This window comes from Labeo rohita, chromosome 17 (genome assembly GCF_022985175.1).
Source record: "Labeo rohita strain BAU-BD-2019 chromosome 17, IGBB_LRoh.1.0, whole genome shotgun sequence".
Classification (NCBI taxonomy): domain Eukaryota; kingdom Metazoa; phylum Chordata; class Actinopteri; order Cypriniformes; family Cyprinidae; genus Labeo; species Labeo rohita.
This window is the reverse complement of record NC_066885.1, coordinates 16,479,583-16,496,595: the sequence shown is the minus strand read 5'-3', so window position 1 is coordinate 16,496,595 and position 17,013 is coordinate 16,479,583. Positions and strand designations below refer to the sequence as shown.

The window sequence follows — 17,013 nt, the reverse complement described above, 5'->3', positions numbered from 1 at the left end:
CATTTAGTGTAATTTAGAGGTGGTTATAGCTTTATTTTTGAGTGCCGATAATGAGTTTTTGAAAGTGGCTGCTGCTGTGTCTGCTGGCTGGGTGCCAGCTGTCATCTTCTGAGCATGCCCAGTAGTTCATATTAGTTTAGTTTCGCCACATAGGATCGGTGGATGTCGATCTGAGGTGAAGTATTTTGGAAAGATGGAGCTGTGGTTTACAATGGTTATTCATCACTTATACAGTAGCCTAGTGAATACTGCTCAGTTGCTGTATTGTTATGGAGCTGTCATTGAAATGCAAAAATCTTTATGACATACAAAAGACTAAATAGACATGTTTGGACAGTTGCGCTTAAGGGGATCATTCACCCAAAAATGAAAATTTTGTCATTAATTATTCACCTTCGTAATGTTCCAAACCCAGCAGACCTTCGTTCACTTTCGGGAAACACACGTTAAGATATTTTTGATGAAATCCGAGAGCTTTCTGACCCTGCATAGACCGCAACATAACAAGCGTTGAATACTGACCCAGAAGAGAATAAAGTGTTAAAGTCGTTATTTTTGTTTTCTTTGCGCACAAAAATTCTTTTAGTTTGATCAAATTAAGGCTGAACCACTGACGTCACATGGATTATTTTAAGAATGTCCTTACTACCTTTCTGGGCCTTAAACAGGGTAGTGTGTGTAGTTGCTATGTATGTAGGGTCAGAAAGCTCTCGGATTTAAATAAAAGTATCTTAATTTCTGTTCTGAAAATGATGATTTAATTAATGACAGAATTTTCATTTCATTTGAGTGAACTATCGTATAAAATCTCTGAGTAACTTCATTGGATATAATATATCGAACACTATAATGCACATTAATAAGAGAATTAGCGATACCTGACTTGGAGTTAATTGATATTTATGGAATTTCATCATCGTTTATGTACTTTTACGGTATTTAGAAATATTTTAAAGTACTCCAACATTCATTTATCAGTTTATAATGATAAAGTGAGAAGTATGGCAGTGCTAGATTGTATTCAAAGAAAAAAGAAAAAAAGACAGTTTTACAGGCAGTTTTACAGGTGAAGTGTGTCCTTGCTGTCTCACTGATGGCACATTCCAACAAAGTTGGAAAAATAATGACTGTTTTAAAACATACAAAAGCCCACAGAGGCCATAAAATAAGTTGTAATCCTGAATAAAGTAAATTTATTTTGGGGGCTTTGGCAGAGTTACTGGAGGATGACAGGAAGTTATTGGGGGAATGGGATCTGAATACATTGGTGCAAACTTGTTTTTTTTTCTGTTTTTGTGGTCAAGCTGCACAATGGTGCCTTCTGCCTGTGATTTTCTATTTTTATGAATTTTGTGGATTGTGGTCCTGCTTCACCAGCTCTGACAAGATTGTCTTCCTCCTCCTTTTTTTAAACCCAGTGGCACCTTTGACTGATGTAGTAGTAATAATAATAATGAAATAAAACATTAATAATAATAATAACAAAGGCCTTCCTGCTGCTACCACAGAGGCATGTGCATCCAGTAGCACCAACTTACTAATTATATTTTTATTTCAGGGTTTCTTCACTGTCTTATGATGCAGTTTAGATTTACAGACACTGATTTGTGGTTTCCTAATATGTTTAGTTAATTTAAATGTTTTTGCCTTTCTTTTTTATTTGTCTCTAGCGTGGCTGGTACACTTCTGAGGACCAGTACTACCTCTTGCTCTTTAGTACTGCTGTTTGCAGTTTGCGCTGCATTAGCTTTAGTCTGGAGTCGTGCTGGCGCCCTCTGAATACCGGAGGACCAAACCACTGTTCCCATCTAGAGGAAAAAGGACTGAAGACTCTAATTTTTCAGTTCTACAAGCTGACAGCCTACTGTTTCTATCACCCTCTGTTTTACAACGGACCCATTGTGACCTACAGAGACTTCAGTGAACAGGTAGAAAAAAGGTAGAGATTCATAAAAGGTCTGTGCTTTATCCAGATGTGCTGTGAATGTCTTTCTCTGTCTCTGCAGATGGAAAGGCCAGTGTGTAAAGTCTCTGTGGTGTATGTGTTGAGTGGAATACTGCGTGTGTTTGTCTGGTGGTGTTTAGCCGAATTCATGATCCACTTCATGTACATGCACGCTATTCAGAGCAACGAAACCTACCTGGAGATGCTGCCGCCCTGGGCGCTGGGTGAGTTTGAAGCTGCATATGAATTCATGAACTTTCATAGCATATATTGAATTTGATGAAGAATGTCTCAACAGACTTTAGTGATGCAAGTGTGTAGAATGCAATTTTTGAACTATGATGTGCTAGCATTAACCACAAATACAGACTAGAATGCATTAAATAAATACACTTTTTGTGATGGTTTGTAAAAAGTCTTTTAGGTTACATTTATTTCATGGAAAATACAGGACAAACCATAATATTGTGTAATACAGTGGTCAGCATTTGAAGTGGATCAAAACTTTTCATCAAAGTTGTCCTAAATCCAAAACAATACCTGTTTTTGTCCAAGGACAACTTTGATAAACTTTTTTTGATCCACTTCAAATGTTGACTACATTACAATTTAAAATAACAAATTTTAATATATTTTAAAATTGTACAATTTATTTTCTGTGATAGGCATAAAATAAGCATAAATAAGCGTCATTTATGCAAATGAACATGAAATTATTCTAATATGGTTTGTTGGTGCTCAAGAAACATTATCTGTTATTATCAGTGTTGAAAATAGTTATGCTACTTAATATTTTTGTGGTAACTGATACACTTAATAAGTATTGATTTCTTTAAAAAAAAAGTCTTACTGACTTCAAATGCTTAAACAGTAGTATCTAAGCAGAGCTAGCTAAATTACAAATACAAATTGTACTGTTACTGTACGTGTTACTGATTACAGATTACATGATGAAAACTGTAGTTAACAACATAATTAGGTTTCTCATTTTAGGTAATGTATTGCGTTTTTTTTTTTTTTAATCAAATTAGTTTTAAACTTACCATTAAATGTACCATATTGATATAAAAAAAGCAAAAAAAAATCTACATAGATATATATTTTTTTATATCAACACCATAAAATAACATAACATTAGTGAGTGTTAGAGAGTGAATAGTGAGTTGATAACCTAATAGTTAATTAAATCATAAAAATGTAAAATAAAAACAGTTTAAACCCTTGAACACTACAAATATAAAATTTTATTTGTTTACCTGCATGTCAGTGTGACCATTAACCAACATCAGAAAACTGTAAACATGTGAATGTGTTGCTAAATTATTTGAAATATTAAATAAATATTTTTACTTTAAGGGGTTTGGCTGACAGAAATGTTTGGGAATCCCTGCGTTATATGAACAAACATTAACGAACATGAAAACAACAACGTTACACACCCAAAGTCTTCCAGGTCTGAAACGTTTTCGTCGACTTCCAGAATCATTTTGCCACAATTATGAATAATTGTCATTGTGTGAATAATATGTAATCATGTAATCCATAAAAAGTAACTGTAATCCAATTCTAAGCATTTTAAAATGTAGTGTACTCTAATTATATGAACAGTGGTGGCCAAAATGATTAGAACACTAGTATTTTCACCAGCTAAAAATGTTTGTAAGTCAGTTATTTCAGTTTACATTTCCAAACATTTATTTTGCCATTAATTGTAATAATCCAGTGGGGTTTTTTTTTGTTTGCACAAGGAGTCTGACAGCAGCCAGTGCTCTACACAGAGATTTGATCTCATTATCATCAGGTCTGGAATGACGTGAAGAAATAAAACAAACTCACTAAATCCAGAAGAACTGTGGCAACATCTCTAAGATGTTTCAGGAGACCTACCTGCAAAGCTACCTGAAAAACTATGTGCAAGTGCACATAGGGCAAAAGCTGCTTTAGATGCAAAGGATGATCACATCAAATGCTGATTTATTTTAGTTAATAGAAGTTAACTGATAAAGAAAATCAACATTATTTTTGACAGCATCCTCATTTTACAGAATTTACAGCAAACTTTTAACAGTACTATAGCTTTGCAGGTAGGTTTCTTGAAGCATCCTGGAGACATAGCCACAGTTCAGTGAATTCAGTCTGTCTCAGTTATTTTTTCTGATTCTTCATGTCATTCCAGACTGGATGATGATGAGATCAGATCTCTGTCTGGAGCATTGGCTGTTGTCAGACTCCTTTGTGCAAACAAAAATCTCACTGAATTATTACAATTAAAGGAGAAGTCCAATTCCATAACAAAGATTCACATATAATGTACTTGCCCCCTTGTCATCCAAGATTCATGTCTTTCTTTCTTCAGTCATAAAGAAATTATGTTTTTTGAGGAAAACATTTCTGCGTTTTTCTCCATATAATGGACTGATATGGTGCCCCGATTTTGAACTTCCAAAATGCAGTTTAAATGCGGCTTCAAATGATCTCAAATGCAGTTGTAAAAGATCCCAGCCGAGAAAGAAGGGTCTTATCTAGTGTAACGATCGGTTATTTTCATAAAAATAGTACAATTTGTATATATTTGTATACTTTTTAATCTCAAACGCTCGTCTTGTCTTACTCTGCCTGGACTGTTTTTGTTCCGGTTCATGACAGTTAGGGTATGTCGAAAAACTCCCATCTCATGTTCTCCCTCAACTTCAAAATCATCCTATATCGCTGTTTTACCTTTTTTGTTAAGGGTGTTAGATCTTCTTTGCATGTTCACTTTGCAAAGACTGGGTCGGTACTTCTGCAGCGATGTAGGATGATTTTTATATGATTTTTGAGGTTGGGGGGAGAAAATACGATTGGAGTTTTTCTACATACCCTAACTGTCTTGAGCCACAATACACAGAGTTCAGGGAGAGTAAGAAGATGAGCATTTGAGATTAAAAAGTATTTAAATTGTATTTTTTTAATGAAAATAACCGATCGTTTCGCTAGATAAGACCCTTCTTCCTCGGCTGGGATTGTTTACAACTGCATTTGGGATTGTTTGAAGCCACATTTAAACTGCATTTTGGAAGTTCAAAATCGGGGCACCATATCAGTCCATTATATGGAGAAAAACGCAGAAATGTTTTCCTCAAAAAAACATAATTTCTTTATGACTGAAGAAAGAAAGACATAAACATTTTGAGTAAATTATATGTGAATCTTTGTTTTGGAAGTGGACTTCTCCTTTAATGGCAAAATCAACGTTTGGAAATGTAATTGACACACTACAGCAAAACATAGAACTTAAAACCTTTAACTTAAAACCATTTTTAGCTGGTGGAAATACTACAGTTTCAGTCATTTAGGCCACCACTGTATCCAGATTACATGTAATCAGTTACTAGCCAGCACTGTCTCTAAGTAAAAACTTTCTTGGTACCTGCAGTGCTTGCACTTGAAAATAGCAACCCCACAGTCTTATAGAATAGCAAAGTGTCCAGAATTTCATGCAGTACATGATCTGAGCGTTGTTAGCTTGCTATATCATCTTCCTTTTTTGACATACTGCTGATTGCCTACTGTGAAGCAGGGAAGTAGTTTTTATCCAAATTATGTCTTTCAGAACAGATACAGTCTGTCATTGTACAACTGCTGTTATTTTGGGTGCTAAAGCGTTTATTACATTATTATCTTGCACAGATGTTCATGACGAAAACACACACACATAGTTTGAGCCGTGTGCAGCATCTTAACTTCTGTCTATTGATCTGTGGAGGTTGCTGATTTGTGCTGCCTGAACTTTGATTCAAAACCACAGACTCTGCTAGAGGGAGCAGTGTAGAGAGGGTCTATACAGCAGGAACATCAAGTCATTATCGCCACTTTGTACCTGTTTTGTACAGAAAGGGCTCGTCGAAATTCTGTCCTATTTTTTACAAGCTTTTAGCTCTGTACCAGTGGGATATGGGAAAGACAGATGCTGTTCTCAGTTTCCACTGACGCACAGAAAGAGGGAGAGATGACTAGAGAGGATGAGGATGATCGAACTAAATTATGAAACAGTTCAGAATAAAACTGAAATCTGATATAAATCATTAAATCTGTGGTTCTTCTCAGCCAGAATGGGATGAAGGGCAGAAATGAGCTTCACAAGCACTGCATGGCCAAAACTGTGGCACCTAGAACAGCCCTGTCATTTCAGATGTTTAAAGGGCAAATGTCTGTGTGAGATCAAGCACATGGCTGCTTTACTTTTTAATGTCATCTAACCTCTCTGTCTTTTTCACCTGCAGGTGGTTTGGCTCTTGCGTTGGTCCAGTTTTTTTACGTAAAGTATCTGGTTTTGTTTGGAGCGGTGTCTCTGCTTGTTAGATTGGACGGACTGGAGCCGCCCAGGTTACCACGCTGTGTCAGCATCATGTACAGCTTCACTGGGATGTGGAGGTAAATATACACACACTTCCCGTGTTCTGTCAAACCTCAGAAGTTCCTACTTTTGACTTTATAGAGCTGGACTAGAATGATTTTGGAGTGATACTTCTGTGTACCAGCAGGGGGCAGAGCAGCACTGCGTTCACTATAATTGATTTAAGCCGTGAAACGATTGGCACAATGGCATAAGACTCACTTACACCAATCTACAAGCACATTACAGCAGCATAACAAGATCCATGCTTTCTGTTTAATGTCACAAACATCTTGCCTCAGAGGTATGGAATTGAGTGTTCGGCCTGTCTGATGGAGTTTAGCGCTCTGAGGTCTCGTGAGACGATGTAGAACAGGCTCATACATGCAGGCTTCCTGCTAGCCGATTGGATTTTACTCTAAAAGCTTGAAAGCTTGATGAAGATACACAGCATTTCAACTTCAGTAGTCTGGAATGGTCTCCTAGGCAACCAACAGCAGTCTGGAAACAGTGTTTTTCATCGCACTCTTTAAACTTGGTCAAATACACACATTACTACTGATTTATTGCCTTATATTTGCTATTTTGCTTGCTTTCATAAATTCGTAGTGCAATGTGCAAAGGATTCAAATCTTATTAAATAATAATAATAATTACTGAGATACCGTTAAAAAGGTTTGGGGTTGGTAAGGTTTTTTAATGTGGAATGCTGCACCAAGGCTGCTTTTATTTGATCAAGAATACAGTGAAACATGTTATGTAATATATTACAATTTAAAATAACTATTTTCTGTTTAAATATATACATTAAAATATAATATTCCTGTGATGACAACACTGAAATTTCAACAGCCATGACTCAACATCACATAATATTTCAGAAATCATTCTAATATGCTGATTTTCTGCATTTCTTGTTATTATCAATGTTGAAAACACTTATGCTGCTTACTACTTTTGTGAAATTACCATTTTAATTTTTTTCAGTATTCTTTGATGAATACAAAGTTCAATAAAACAGAAATCTTTTCTAACGTTAATAATGTCTTTACTGTTACTTTTGGCCAATTCAATGCATCCTTGGGGAATTCAAATATTAATTGTCTAAAATTTTGGATGGTAGTTTATATATAATGCACTACCAGTCAAATGTTTTTGGACAGTAAGATTTTCAGTGCTTTTAAAGAAGTCTGTTCTGCTCACCAAGCCTGCATTTATTTGGTCCCAAATACAGCAAAAGCAGTAATATTGTGAAATATTTTTACTGTTTAAAATAACTTCTTTCTATTTTAATGTATTTTCAGATGTAATTAATTCCTGTGATTTTCAGCATCATTACTCCAGTCTTCAGTGTCACATGATCCTTCAGAAATCTAATATGCTGATTTGCTGTTCAAGAAACGTTGTTATTATTATTATTATTATTATTGATATTTAAAACAGTTGAGTACATTTTTTTCAGAATTCTTTGAATAGAAAGATCCAAAGATCAGCATTTATCTGAAATAAAAAGCTTTCGTAACATTATACACTATACCATTCAAAAGTCAGTGTGTGTGTGTGTATGTATGTGTGTATATATATATATATATATATATATAACTTTTTTTTTAAATGAATACTTTTCATTTGGCAAGGATGCTTTAAATTGATCAAAAGTGATGATAAAGACATTTATAATGTTACAAATTTCTATTTCAGATAAAAGATAAAAGTTCTGTTCTACTGAACTTTCTATTCATCAAAGAAACCTGAAAAAATCTACTCAGCTGTTTTCAACATAATAACAATAAATGTTTTTTTGAGCAGCAAATCAGAATATTAGAATGATTCTAAAGGATCATGTGACTAGTGTAATGATGCTAAAAATTCAGCTTTGAAACCACAGGATTTGATCTATAATGATGTATTATTTACTACAGTATTAACCACCGCTGCAAAAAAAAAAATCATGAGACAAAGATTCTAAAAGATTTTTTTAGATTCAGTGTTAATTTAAAATTATTAAAATTGTTTTATATTATTTTACAGTAGTAGAAACTAACTGTAATAAGTTCACAAACTGTATTCCCCATGGAATGAAATTTTGTAATGATCTACTTTACAATACCAGTGATTGTTAGTTAGTGCTGGGTGGTTTGACAAAAAAAATCTGTATCACCTTTTTTGTTTTGTTTTTTGTTTTTTAGGATTCTGCCGATTTAATGGTTTATCACATTTTTTCCCCTGACTAGGCCTTTATATTAATCAGAACCAAAAAAAGTTAAAGTTCTCTTTCTATATTTCACGCATCATGAACAGAAAGCTTGATCTGCCTGCTACAGTATTTTCTCCTCTTTGCGTCCAGCTTCAGCATCTCTGCCTTCTGGTTTATTTGTTTTAATTAGAATGAATTGTGTTATTAATAGTTCTAAAAGTTTTCCAACCATTAGTCAGAAATTTATCCAGTTAACTTGTGCTGGTATGCATGTGTTTTTTTTTTTTTTTTTTTATAAAGTCATACCATTTGCGTAATGCAAACCGGTTTACCATTTTAACCTTTATATCGTCCAACACTATAGTTAATTTTAATAACCGAGTGGATCATTGTCACTTTGCCGTGTAGATAGAATGACACTATCTTCTGTTTCCTGTGTAATCGTGCATGTTTTGTGTATATCAGCAGATCTGCGCTGCAGACAGCTGCTGAAGCTCTGAGAGCCGGAAAGGTTAAGCACCAGTGTGTGTGTCTGAGTGGTGATAAAGGTGATGGAGTTTAGAGTGTGATAAATGAGAGCTGTAAGGAAACAGACGTATGCCGGAGACTTTAGCAGGACCTGCTGTAAGACCCCGTCTGGCTTCAATCCCACGCGGAGAGGCAGAGCTCAGCTCCTCTGGACCCCTAGCGCAAAAACACACACACATACTTTTTCTAACAGCTCAGCATAGCCTCAACACACTTGCACACACTGATATACTTCAAAACCCCACTCACATGCCCATCTCTGTGTTTAATGGCTCAGAACCGCCGGATGCAACATACCATGTGGAGACAGTACCCCATACTGCAGGACAGCAAAATCTCTGATTACAGAGCAAATGTCCTACAGGGAGCGAACGAGATTGAGAACAACAGAGAGAGGCTGAGATGTTGCTCTTGCCTGTAGTTAAATCTGGAGATGGTTTTGTGTGTGTGTGTCTGCACACATAAGCGTGGATGTGTAAGCATTGCTGTGTGTGCATGTGTGTGATTTAGTATGGTCACTATCATGGACTGAGTTAACGGCGGTTGAAAGGTTTATGGGTTGCTATAAAACACTCTTCATTTAGTCTAGCATCAATACACTCACACACACATGCTCTATACGGTTTTGCTGACTCCTGCCTATAGCTATCTGATCACTCTCAGTGGATCTATTGTTTTTATGGGTCAGTGTAACAAGGCTATTATTTCCAAATCTGTTTGTTTATTTAAAAAAAATAATAATTTGACATTAAATCAAAATTGGTTGTCTTAATGCATGTCTTTGGTTTTATTGTGAGTAGGGCTGTCAAACGATTAACTGCGATTAATCGCATCCAAAATAAAAGTTTATGTGTTTACATAAAATATCTGCGTGTACTGCTGTGTATATTTATCATGTGTGTATATATATATATATATACATATATAAATACACACACATACATGTATATATTTAAAAAAATATTCATGAGTATATATATATATTTATATTTACGTAAACACAAACTTTTAATTTGAATGCAATTATTCGTGATTAATCGTTTAACAGCCTACATTTATTTATTCATTTATTTATTTTAATAACATTTCTTTAACTTCCTTATTGTTATCCATAACTTGCTTTTTTGTGATATGCTGACTTGACATATGCATGACCATGGTGCTTTTAAAAGGATATTTCACCCAAAAATGAAAATTACCCCATGATTTACTCACCCTCAAGTCATCCAAAGTGTATATGACTTTCTTCTTTCAAACGAATACAGTCAGAGTTATATTAAAAAATGTCCAAGCTTTATAATGGTAGTGAATGGGTGTTGAGATTTTTGAAGTCCAGTAAAGTGCGTCCATCCATCATAAAAAAGTACTCCACATGGCTCCGAGGGGTTAATAAAGGCCTTCTGAAATAAATGGATGCATTTAAGAAAAATATTCATATTTAAAACTTTATAAACTGTAATCGCGCGTAACATCCAAATTTTTTCGTTTTGTACTTCTAATTTGTGACTGGTGTTTTGTTGCTCTCTACATTGCACTTCTCCATTTACCACCATGTTTGTTTACGTACGTCCTACGTCATCCGCTGGAACGCCACTCTCTCGTGAACGCGTATGACAGTTAGCCTAAGCTAGAGATTTCGGTTTATAAAGTTTTAAATATGGATATTTTTCTTACACAAATGCATTGATTTACTTCAGAAATCCTTTATTAACCCTCCAGAGCCATGTGGAGCACTATTTATGATGGACAGATGCACTTTTTGGACTTCTAAATCACAGCACCCATTCACTGCCATTATAAAGCTCGGAAGAGCTAAGTCATTTTGTAATATAACTCCGATTGTATTTGTCTGCATGAAGAAAGTCATATACACCAAGGATGGCTTGAGGGTGAGTAAATCATGGGGTAATTTACATTTTTGGGTGAACTATCCCTTTAAGTCGATTGTAATCCAGTCAGCTGATAGATAAAATCAAGTGGGGTTTTTTGCTTGTTTGGTAGCCATTTCATTTCTAATTTGAAAATCATATAAAAGCATTTTTGAAACCAACATGAATGAAAAGATTTCTAAAAACGTGATCTCTAGATGTCTACAAAGACTGCATTTCTAAAGTTTTTTTTTTTTTTTTCTCCCTTTTCCTTCTTTTTCTTTACTGTCATTGATCTTTATACCAAGCTAATAAATAGTAGCTGTCCCTTGTCCCTTAAGAGCTCTCACCCATTTTTAGATTTTCACCAGAACATTATTTAGTATGTTTACTGACACTTTTTCCTCACTGGGACCATTATCTGCTTTTTTTTACTGCCCTTTTTACTACCCTTGTGGAGACATTAGGTCTCTCTCTCATACACACATACTGTACATACAGTGAGAACCAAGGTCAGGTTTTATGCTGATCTCTGTTCTCTCAGTCATCTCACCTATAGTTTAGTGGGATCATGCCGTTTACACTGTCTGAGCTGTGAGAAATGTTTACTGAAACTGTTTCCGTCAGGCCTGCTTTGTTAGTCTGAAGTAGTGAAGCCCTATCTGGTGGAAACAGCAGGATATTGAGCGAATCTCTTCCAATGTGTATCTCACGTTCAGCTTCATGAATCACCATCTGACTCATACGGCTCATGAATGACACCAGACATGAGATTCCAGCTCAGTTTGTTCTCGGCGTCTGTTTTAATAGCTCCTTGTTTATGTTCCACACGCATCTAGTGGAGTCAAATTGCCAATTCAGAGGAAATGTGTTGAATTGAATAGAATGGTAGCTTCTTACTGTGGTCCCTCGGGCCTGAAATACAAACAGGCTGTATTGTAGTGTTTCCCAAGCAGGAAAATTAGATTTTTGGCTTTGTTAAATCTGGAAAATATTAAAAAAGCTCCAAATTATGTAATAAGGTTCTGTGTTTATTTTTAGCAGAACTTTTACTACTTTATTGTTTGATAGGAATTATCCCTTTAAGTATGTACAAAAACGCATTGGCCAGACATTTGTGTAGTGTGTCTTTGGGCTAAAACGGAAGAGACAAGCACAACTGCATGTCTCCACATAATGTTTTATTAATATAGAGTGAAATTACTTCTGCTTTATCTGTTCTCCTGGCCTTCCCGGATGACTTTATGTCCCGAGAGCTGAAGCAGATTTCATCAATAGTTGCTAATGAATGCTGGGAAGTGCTGGAATGAATCAAACGTTCCTGGACAATCTGATTAAGGAGTCATTATGTATTGTAGACCCCAGACCCAATCCATCCCCCCTCCAGATACTTTCCCGCTTTTGTTTTGTCTTTCTCTTCCTCTCTCTCTCTTTCCAGATGGATACTTTTGCAGCACTGATGATTTTGATACTTTCTGTTGGCTCATGAAATCTTCATGTCGGGGCTTTCTGACATGTTAGCCGCCATCTGCTTGCACGTGTCCGTTTCCCCTCAAACAGGCCTGTTTTTAGAAGCAAGCAGCTCCAGCTCTTTACTGCTGTCTCTGGGGTCTGGGTGTATTTGGACTCAGTAAGCGACAGACTGAACTACATATGAAAGCCTTATGGCTAGAAAACCGTCTGTTGGTGTCATATTCAGATTGTGTGTTTCCTCTAATTGGATGAGATGAAGGAAATATCCATTGCACTGTCCACTTACTCTATGCACATCCATCACTGTTAATTGTCAAATGAAAATTTTGACCTGTCTGTCCATTCACCCATTCTTACTAGCTGATCGATGGCAAATAGCATTATGTCAGGATAAAAGAAGAGGGATGAAAGGTGGATAGATGGACGAGTAGAAGGAAAGTGAGGATATCAATAAGAGAAACTGTGGCTGTAGTGATGACCTGAGGACTTCTGTTCACACCTGCTCAGAGGAACAGGAGGAAGGGAAAGTCCTGCAGAGAAATAAATTGAGAGTTACAAAGGCTGAATCAATATTTTTGCTGTCATGATGGTTTGATTTGAGTTACATGTCAAAGGGCAAAACAGAAACCCTGTGTGATTAGTGCTAGAGAAAAGAACACAATGTGACTTGATATTGTTTGTTAGAAACAATATTAAAGTTGAGATGCGAACCTGGTAGACCTGTAGTTTCTAAAGATTAATCTATTTTTGTGAACCATATTTATTTTAAGTAATTTCAGTCTAGTTAGACTTATTTTTTACAATTCACTTGCCTAATAAATGTATTTATATATTTTTTTTATTTTTAGAAATTATTTAAAAATTAAAAATTATGTAATATTAGAAAGTATATAAAAAATGTGTGTGTATGTGTAATATAAATATAAATATAAATATATATATATGAAGAGTTCAGATGCAAGAACCATATTTATTTATTTATTTGTATTTATATATAACTTCTTTTTCATTCTTTTATTTTTTACTTAAGACTAGAGCTATCTAGTGACCACAACATCATTTGGACTTGAGAATGATTGATTTTTTTTTTTTTTTTTTTTTTTAAGTATTTTTATTTTTTAATTTATTTATATTTAGATTTATTTTTAATGTTATACTGCATATATTTATGTGTTTATATTTGTGTGTGTGTATGTATATATGTTTTGTCTTTATTTTTTAATTTTGTAGTAATTTATATTTTTATTTTTTTAATAATACTAATATCACTAAATAATTAGAACATTATTTAGTATGTTTATTCAGACGTTGTTCTCATGGAGACCAGTCACTTGTGTAGTAAATATATATAGATTTTTTTATGTATTTTTATAATTTTGATTTAGAATTTTTTTTAATATATTTTTATATTATCTAAATATAATACTTTTTTTTTTAACCTTTTTCTCATTATTTTATTTTTTACTTAAAAAGGCCAGTTATCTAGTGACCACAACATCATGTTGAATTGAGTATGATTGACATTTTTATATTTATTTTTTATTTTTTACTGCTTATATTTATGTATTTTTATATTTTTTATTTTTATTATTTGATTTTGTAATCATTTCTGTTTTTCATTTTTGTTTATACATGCATCATTAAATAATTAGGACATTATTACTACGTTTGAGACATTTTTCTCTTGGGTACATTTACCTGTGTAGTAAATATTTTTATATATTTTACTTATGTTTTGTAAAATATATATTTTTAAATTTATATGTACATTTTTTTTTTAAGAATTTACATTACTTAACTTTTTTTCATTGTTTTGTTTTTTACTTAAAAAGACCAGAATTCATTTCTGTTTTTTTTTTTTTTTTTTATAATACTTAATTCACTTAATTCGGACGTTATTAGTATGTTTATGGAGACATTTTCGGGAACATGTAGTAAATGTATTTATATTTTTTATTTATTTATTATTTTTTTAAATAATACTTATAACACTAAATAATTAGGACCTTATTTTATATATTATTATTATTATTTTTAGTAAATGTATTTGTTTTTTTATTTATATTTTTTAAATGCATATTATATTTAAATTTTTTTTTTTTTTTTTAATTTACTTAAAAAGACCAGAGGTATCTAGTGACCACAACATCATGTAGACTTGCGAATACACTTTTGATTCAGGCCAGTAAAAATCCTAGAAACCCCAGCAACCACCCAAAACACCCTAGCAACCACTTGACAACATCCTGACAACAACCTGATCTGTGACACATAAGCATGTGACACACAAGTACATTCTCTCACTCACATTTCCTTCTGAAAATGTACAAATATAGTTTCATATGACTGCGATTAAAAAAACAGATCATTGTGAATTTTATTATGTGCATCCCAAACCTGCCACAAACCCCAGTGTAACACCACACCTCAACTAGACAAAGTCCAAAACTGTTCTGGGATCAGACGCGTAGAGAAAATGTCTCCTAGTGCTCCTACGACTGTCTCACCAAATGCCATCGTTTGTCCCCAGAGATTCATTAAAATGGTTTCCTCAAGCATCTCATTTATGCAGATTCTCTTCTCTTTTTGTCTGTTTTGGGTGTTGACTGATTAAACACATGTTTGTGTTATGTCATGTTCTACAGAAGTGTGTGTGTGTGTGTGTGTGTGTGTGTGTGTGTGTGTGTTGCCACAAAGCATCTGTGTTTAACCCCTGAGCTCACTCATTACTTTCCTTTGCTTTTCAGACACTTTGACGTGGGGCTTTACAAATGGCTCATCAGGTACGATTTCTCAGTTTCTTCTTATTTTGTGTGGGTGTGCCAGAGAGAGAGAGATATTTTGCACTGCTATGGACACGGTTATCTCTTGTTGCAGATTGAAAAGCACATGAATAATAATCATAATCAAAAACCATAATCACTAGAACAATTACACGTTTCTGATTCACCATTCTGGCATAATAAACTGGCAGTCTTGCATCCATTTTCTTTTGTTTTTCACCGCTCCCTTAATTTTCAGGAAATTTACTGATATATAGCACACAGATGAAACCTTTTCCAATGTTCATATTTAGCAGCAAAATCACTTTTTAAGCAAGTTTTAACAGCAAAACCACTTTAAACTGGTGCATTTGCATACATAGCTGAAGATGAAAGCCAAAAATTACGCAATTATCATTTAGAAAGAAGAATGTTGCTGTTTTTGCATTGTTAGATGTGCTTAGGCCATTAAGGTAAAGTTTCTTAATGCACTCATAATATGTTACACTGTGATTTGCAGATTTGGTGCAGTGGGAGAGACTCACACTATACACTTAATAGCCCTGTATAGAAAATAATCGAACCAAATGACTCATTTACATATAAATATACATGCAAATCAGTTAATTATATATATATATTTTGGCTCAAAATGATCCAATTTTATGCAGATGAGCTTCATAATAGGGTGTGTTCCACACACTCAAGCCATCGCTGTTACTGCAAACTGGCAACCGATAATGAACAGTTTTTATTTCAGCAAGACACAATGGATAAATTTGGCACTGGTCATGATTGGTCACCCAAGAGTCCAGAAACACGGCTCAGCTCAGTCTGTCTCGCCGTCGAAATTGTTCCACTGTTTGACTGCGAGATTTTTTTTTATAACAAGTAGTTCTCTTTTTTTATGCCAGAGACAGTTTGCTTTTTCTGTGATTTGATTTACACTGACAATAGTCAGAATATGATGAATATTGTAATTTGGATGGATTCAGCTTTGCTGAAAACTATTTTAGAGTTGTGACATTTGAAACAGCTGCTGAATTTTTCCACAAAATTCCTGAAACCTCAGAATAATATTAGTAATAAAAATAAGATCAGCGAAATGTGAAGCTATACACATTTTTGTGTAATTTAACAGAATGTATTATGCAATATGTTATATACAAACAAAACACATATACATGTTTAATAGATCTGGCAGGAATTCAGACAAATTATTCTCTGGAGCAGCTGGACAGATGTCTTCAAGCCGCCACTTTTGCTTTAATGATATTTTTCTTTTTGTCTAAATACTCTCAGGGACTCAAATAGGTTGTTTCAGTCGGGAAACCCTTCAAAAAAATAAAAAAAAAACCCTCTTGAGGTCCTGGCGTAATGTCGTCTGCTCAGCTGTTGCATTTCCTGACACAGTTATTCATATTCTAATGTCCTCCAGCTGTATGGAGAGATCATTGTGGAGGTTTTGGAGAGAGAGCTCGGGTTGTGTTTTCGTGCTGGGTTTGATATTGTCAGTCTTTGGCAGGGCTGCGATCTCCACAGACAAAAGATGTTTGATCAGGGTTGTATTAGCATGTATTTAGCACGATGAGCATCTTATTCTATCACATGCTGGAAACTCGCCAGTTTGTGTGAATATGTACATTGGAAATGAATGTTATGTGTCATGCTGCTTGAGCCAAAAACAGAGACCCACAAGTCCATAAATTATTTAATGTTTTATTTGTAGAACATCTGGGGAAATGACAAGACACCGTGTCTTGATGTTTACGAAGGAAGACGATCCAACAGAATGAATAAATATTATCAGCCTGAGACCAATTCGGGCCCATCGCAACACTTAAAGCAAATATTCATGCACTATA

The 17,013-nt window shown here is 34.5% G+C and overlaps 1 protein-coding gene across 1 annotated transcript in view; it reads left to right on the top strand.

Moving 5' to 3' along the window:
- The window catches only part of hhat (hedgehog acyltransferase), a 41,150-nt gene that overhangs the window by 7,290 nt on the left and 16,847 nt on the right, over window positions 1-17,013 (top strand). The window contains exons 6-9 of the mRNA XM_051132606.1: window positions 1,671-1,928; window positions 2,007-2,169; window positions 6,208-6,358; window positions 15,134-15,169. Of these exons, the coding sequence (XP_050988563.1) occupies window positions 1,671-1,928; window positions 2,007-2,169; window positions 6,208-6,358; window positions 15,134-15,169 (608 nt within the window). The remainder of the gene's footprint in view (window positions 1-1,670; window positions 1,929-2,006; window positions 2,170-6,207; window positions 6,359-15,133; window positions 15,170-17,013) is intronic.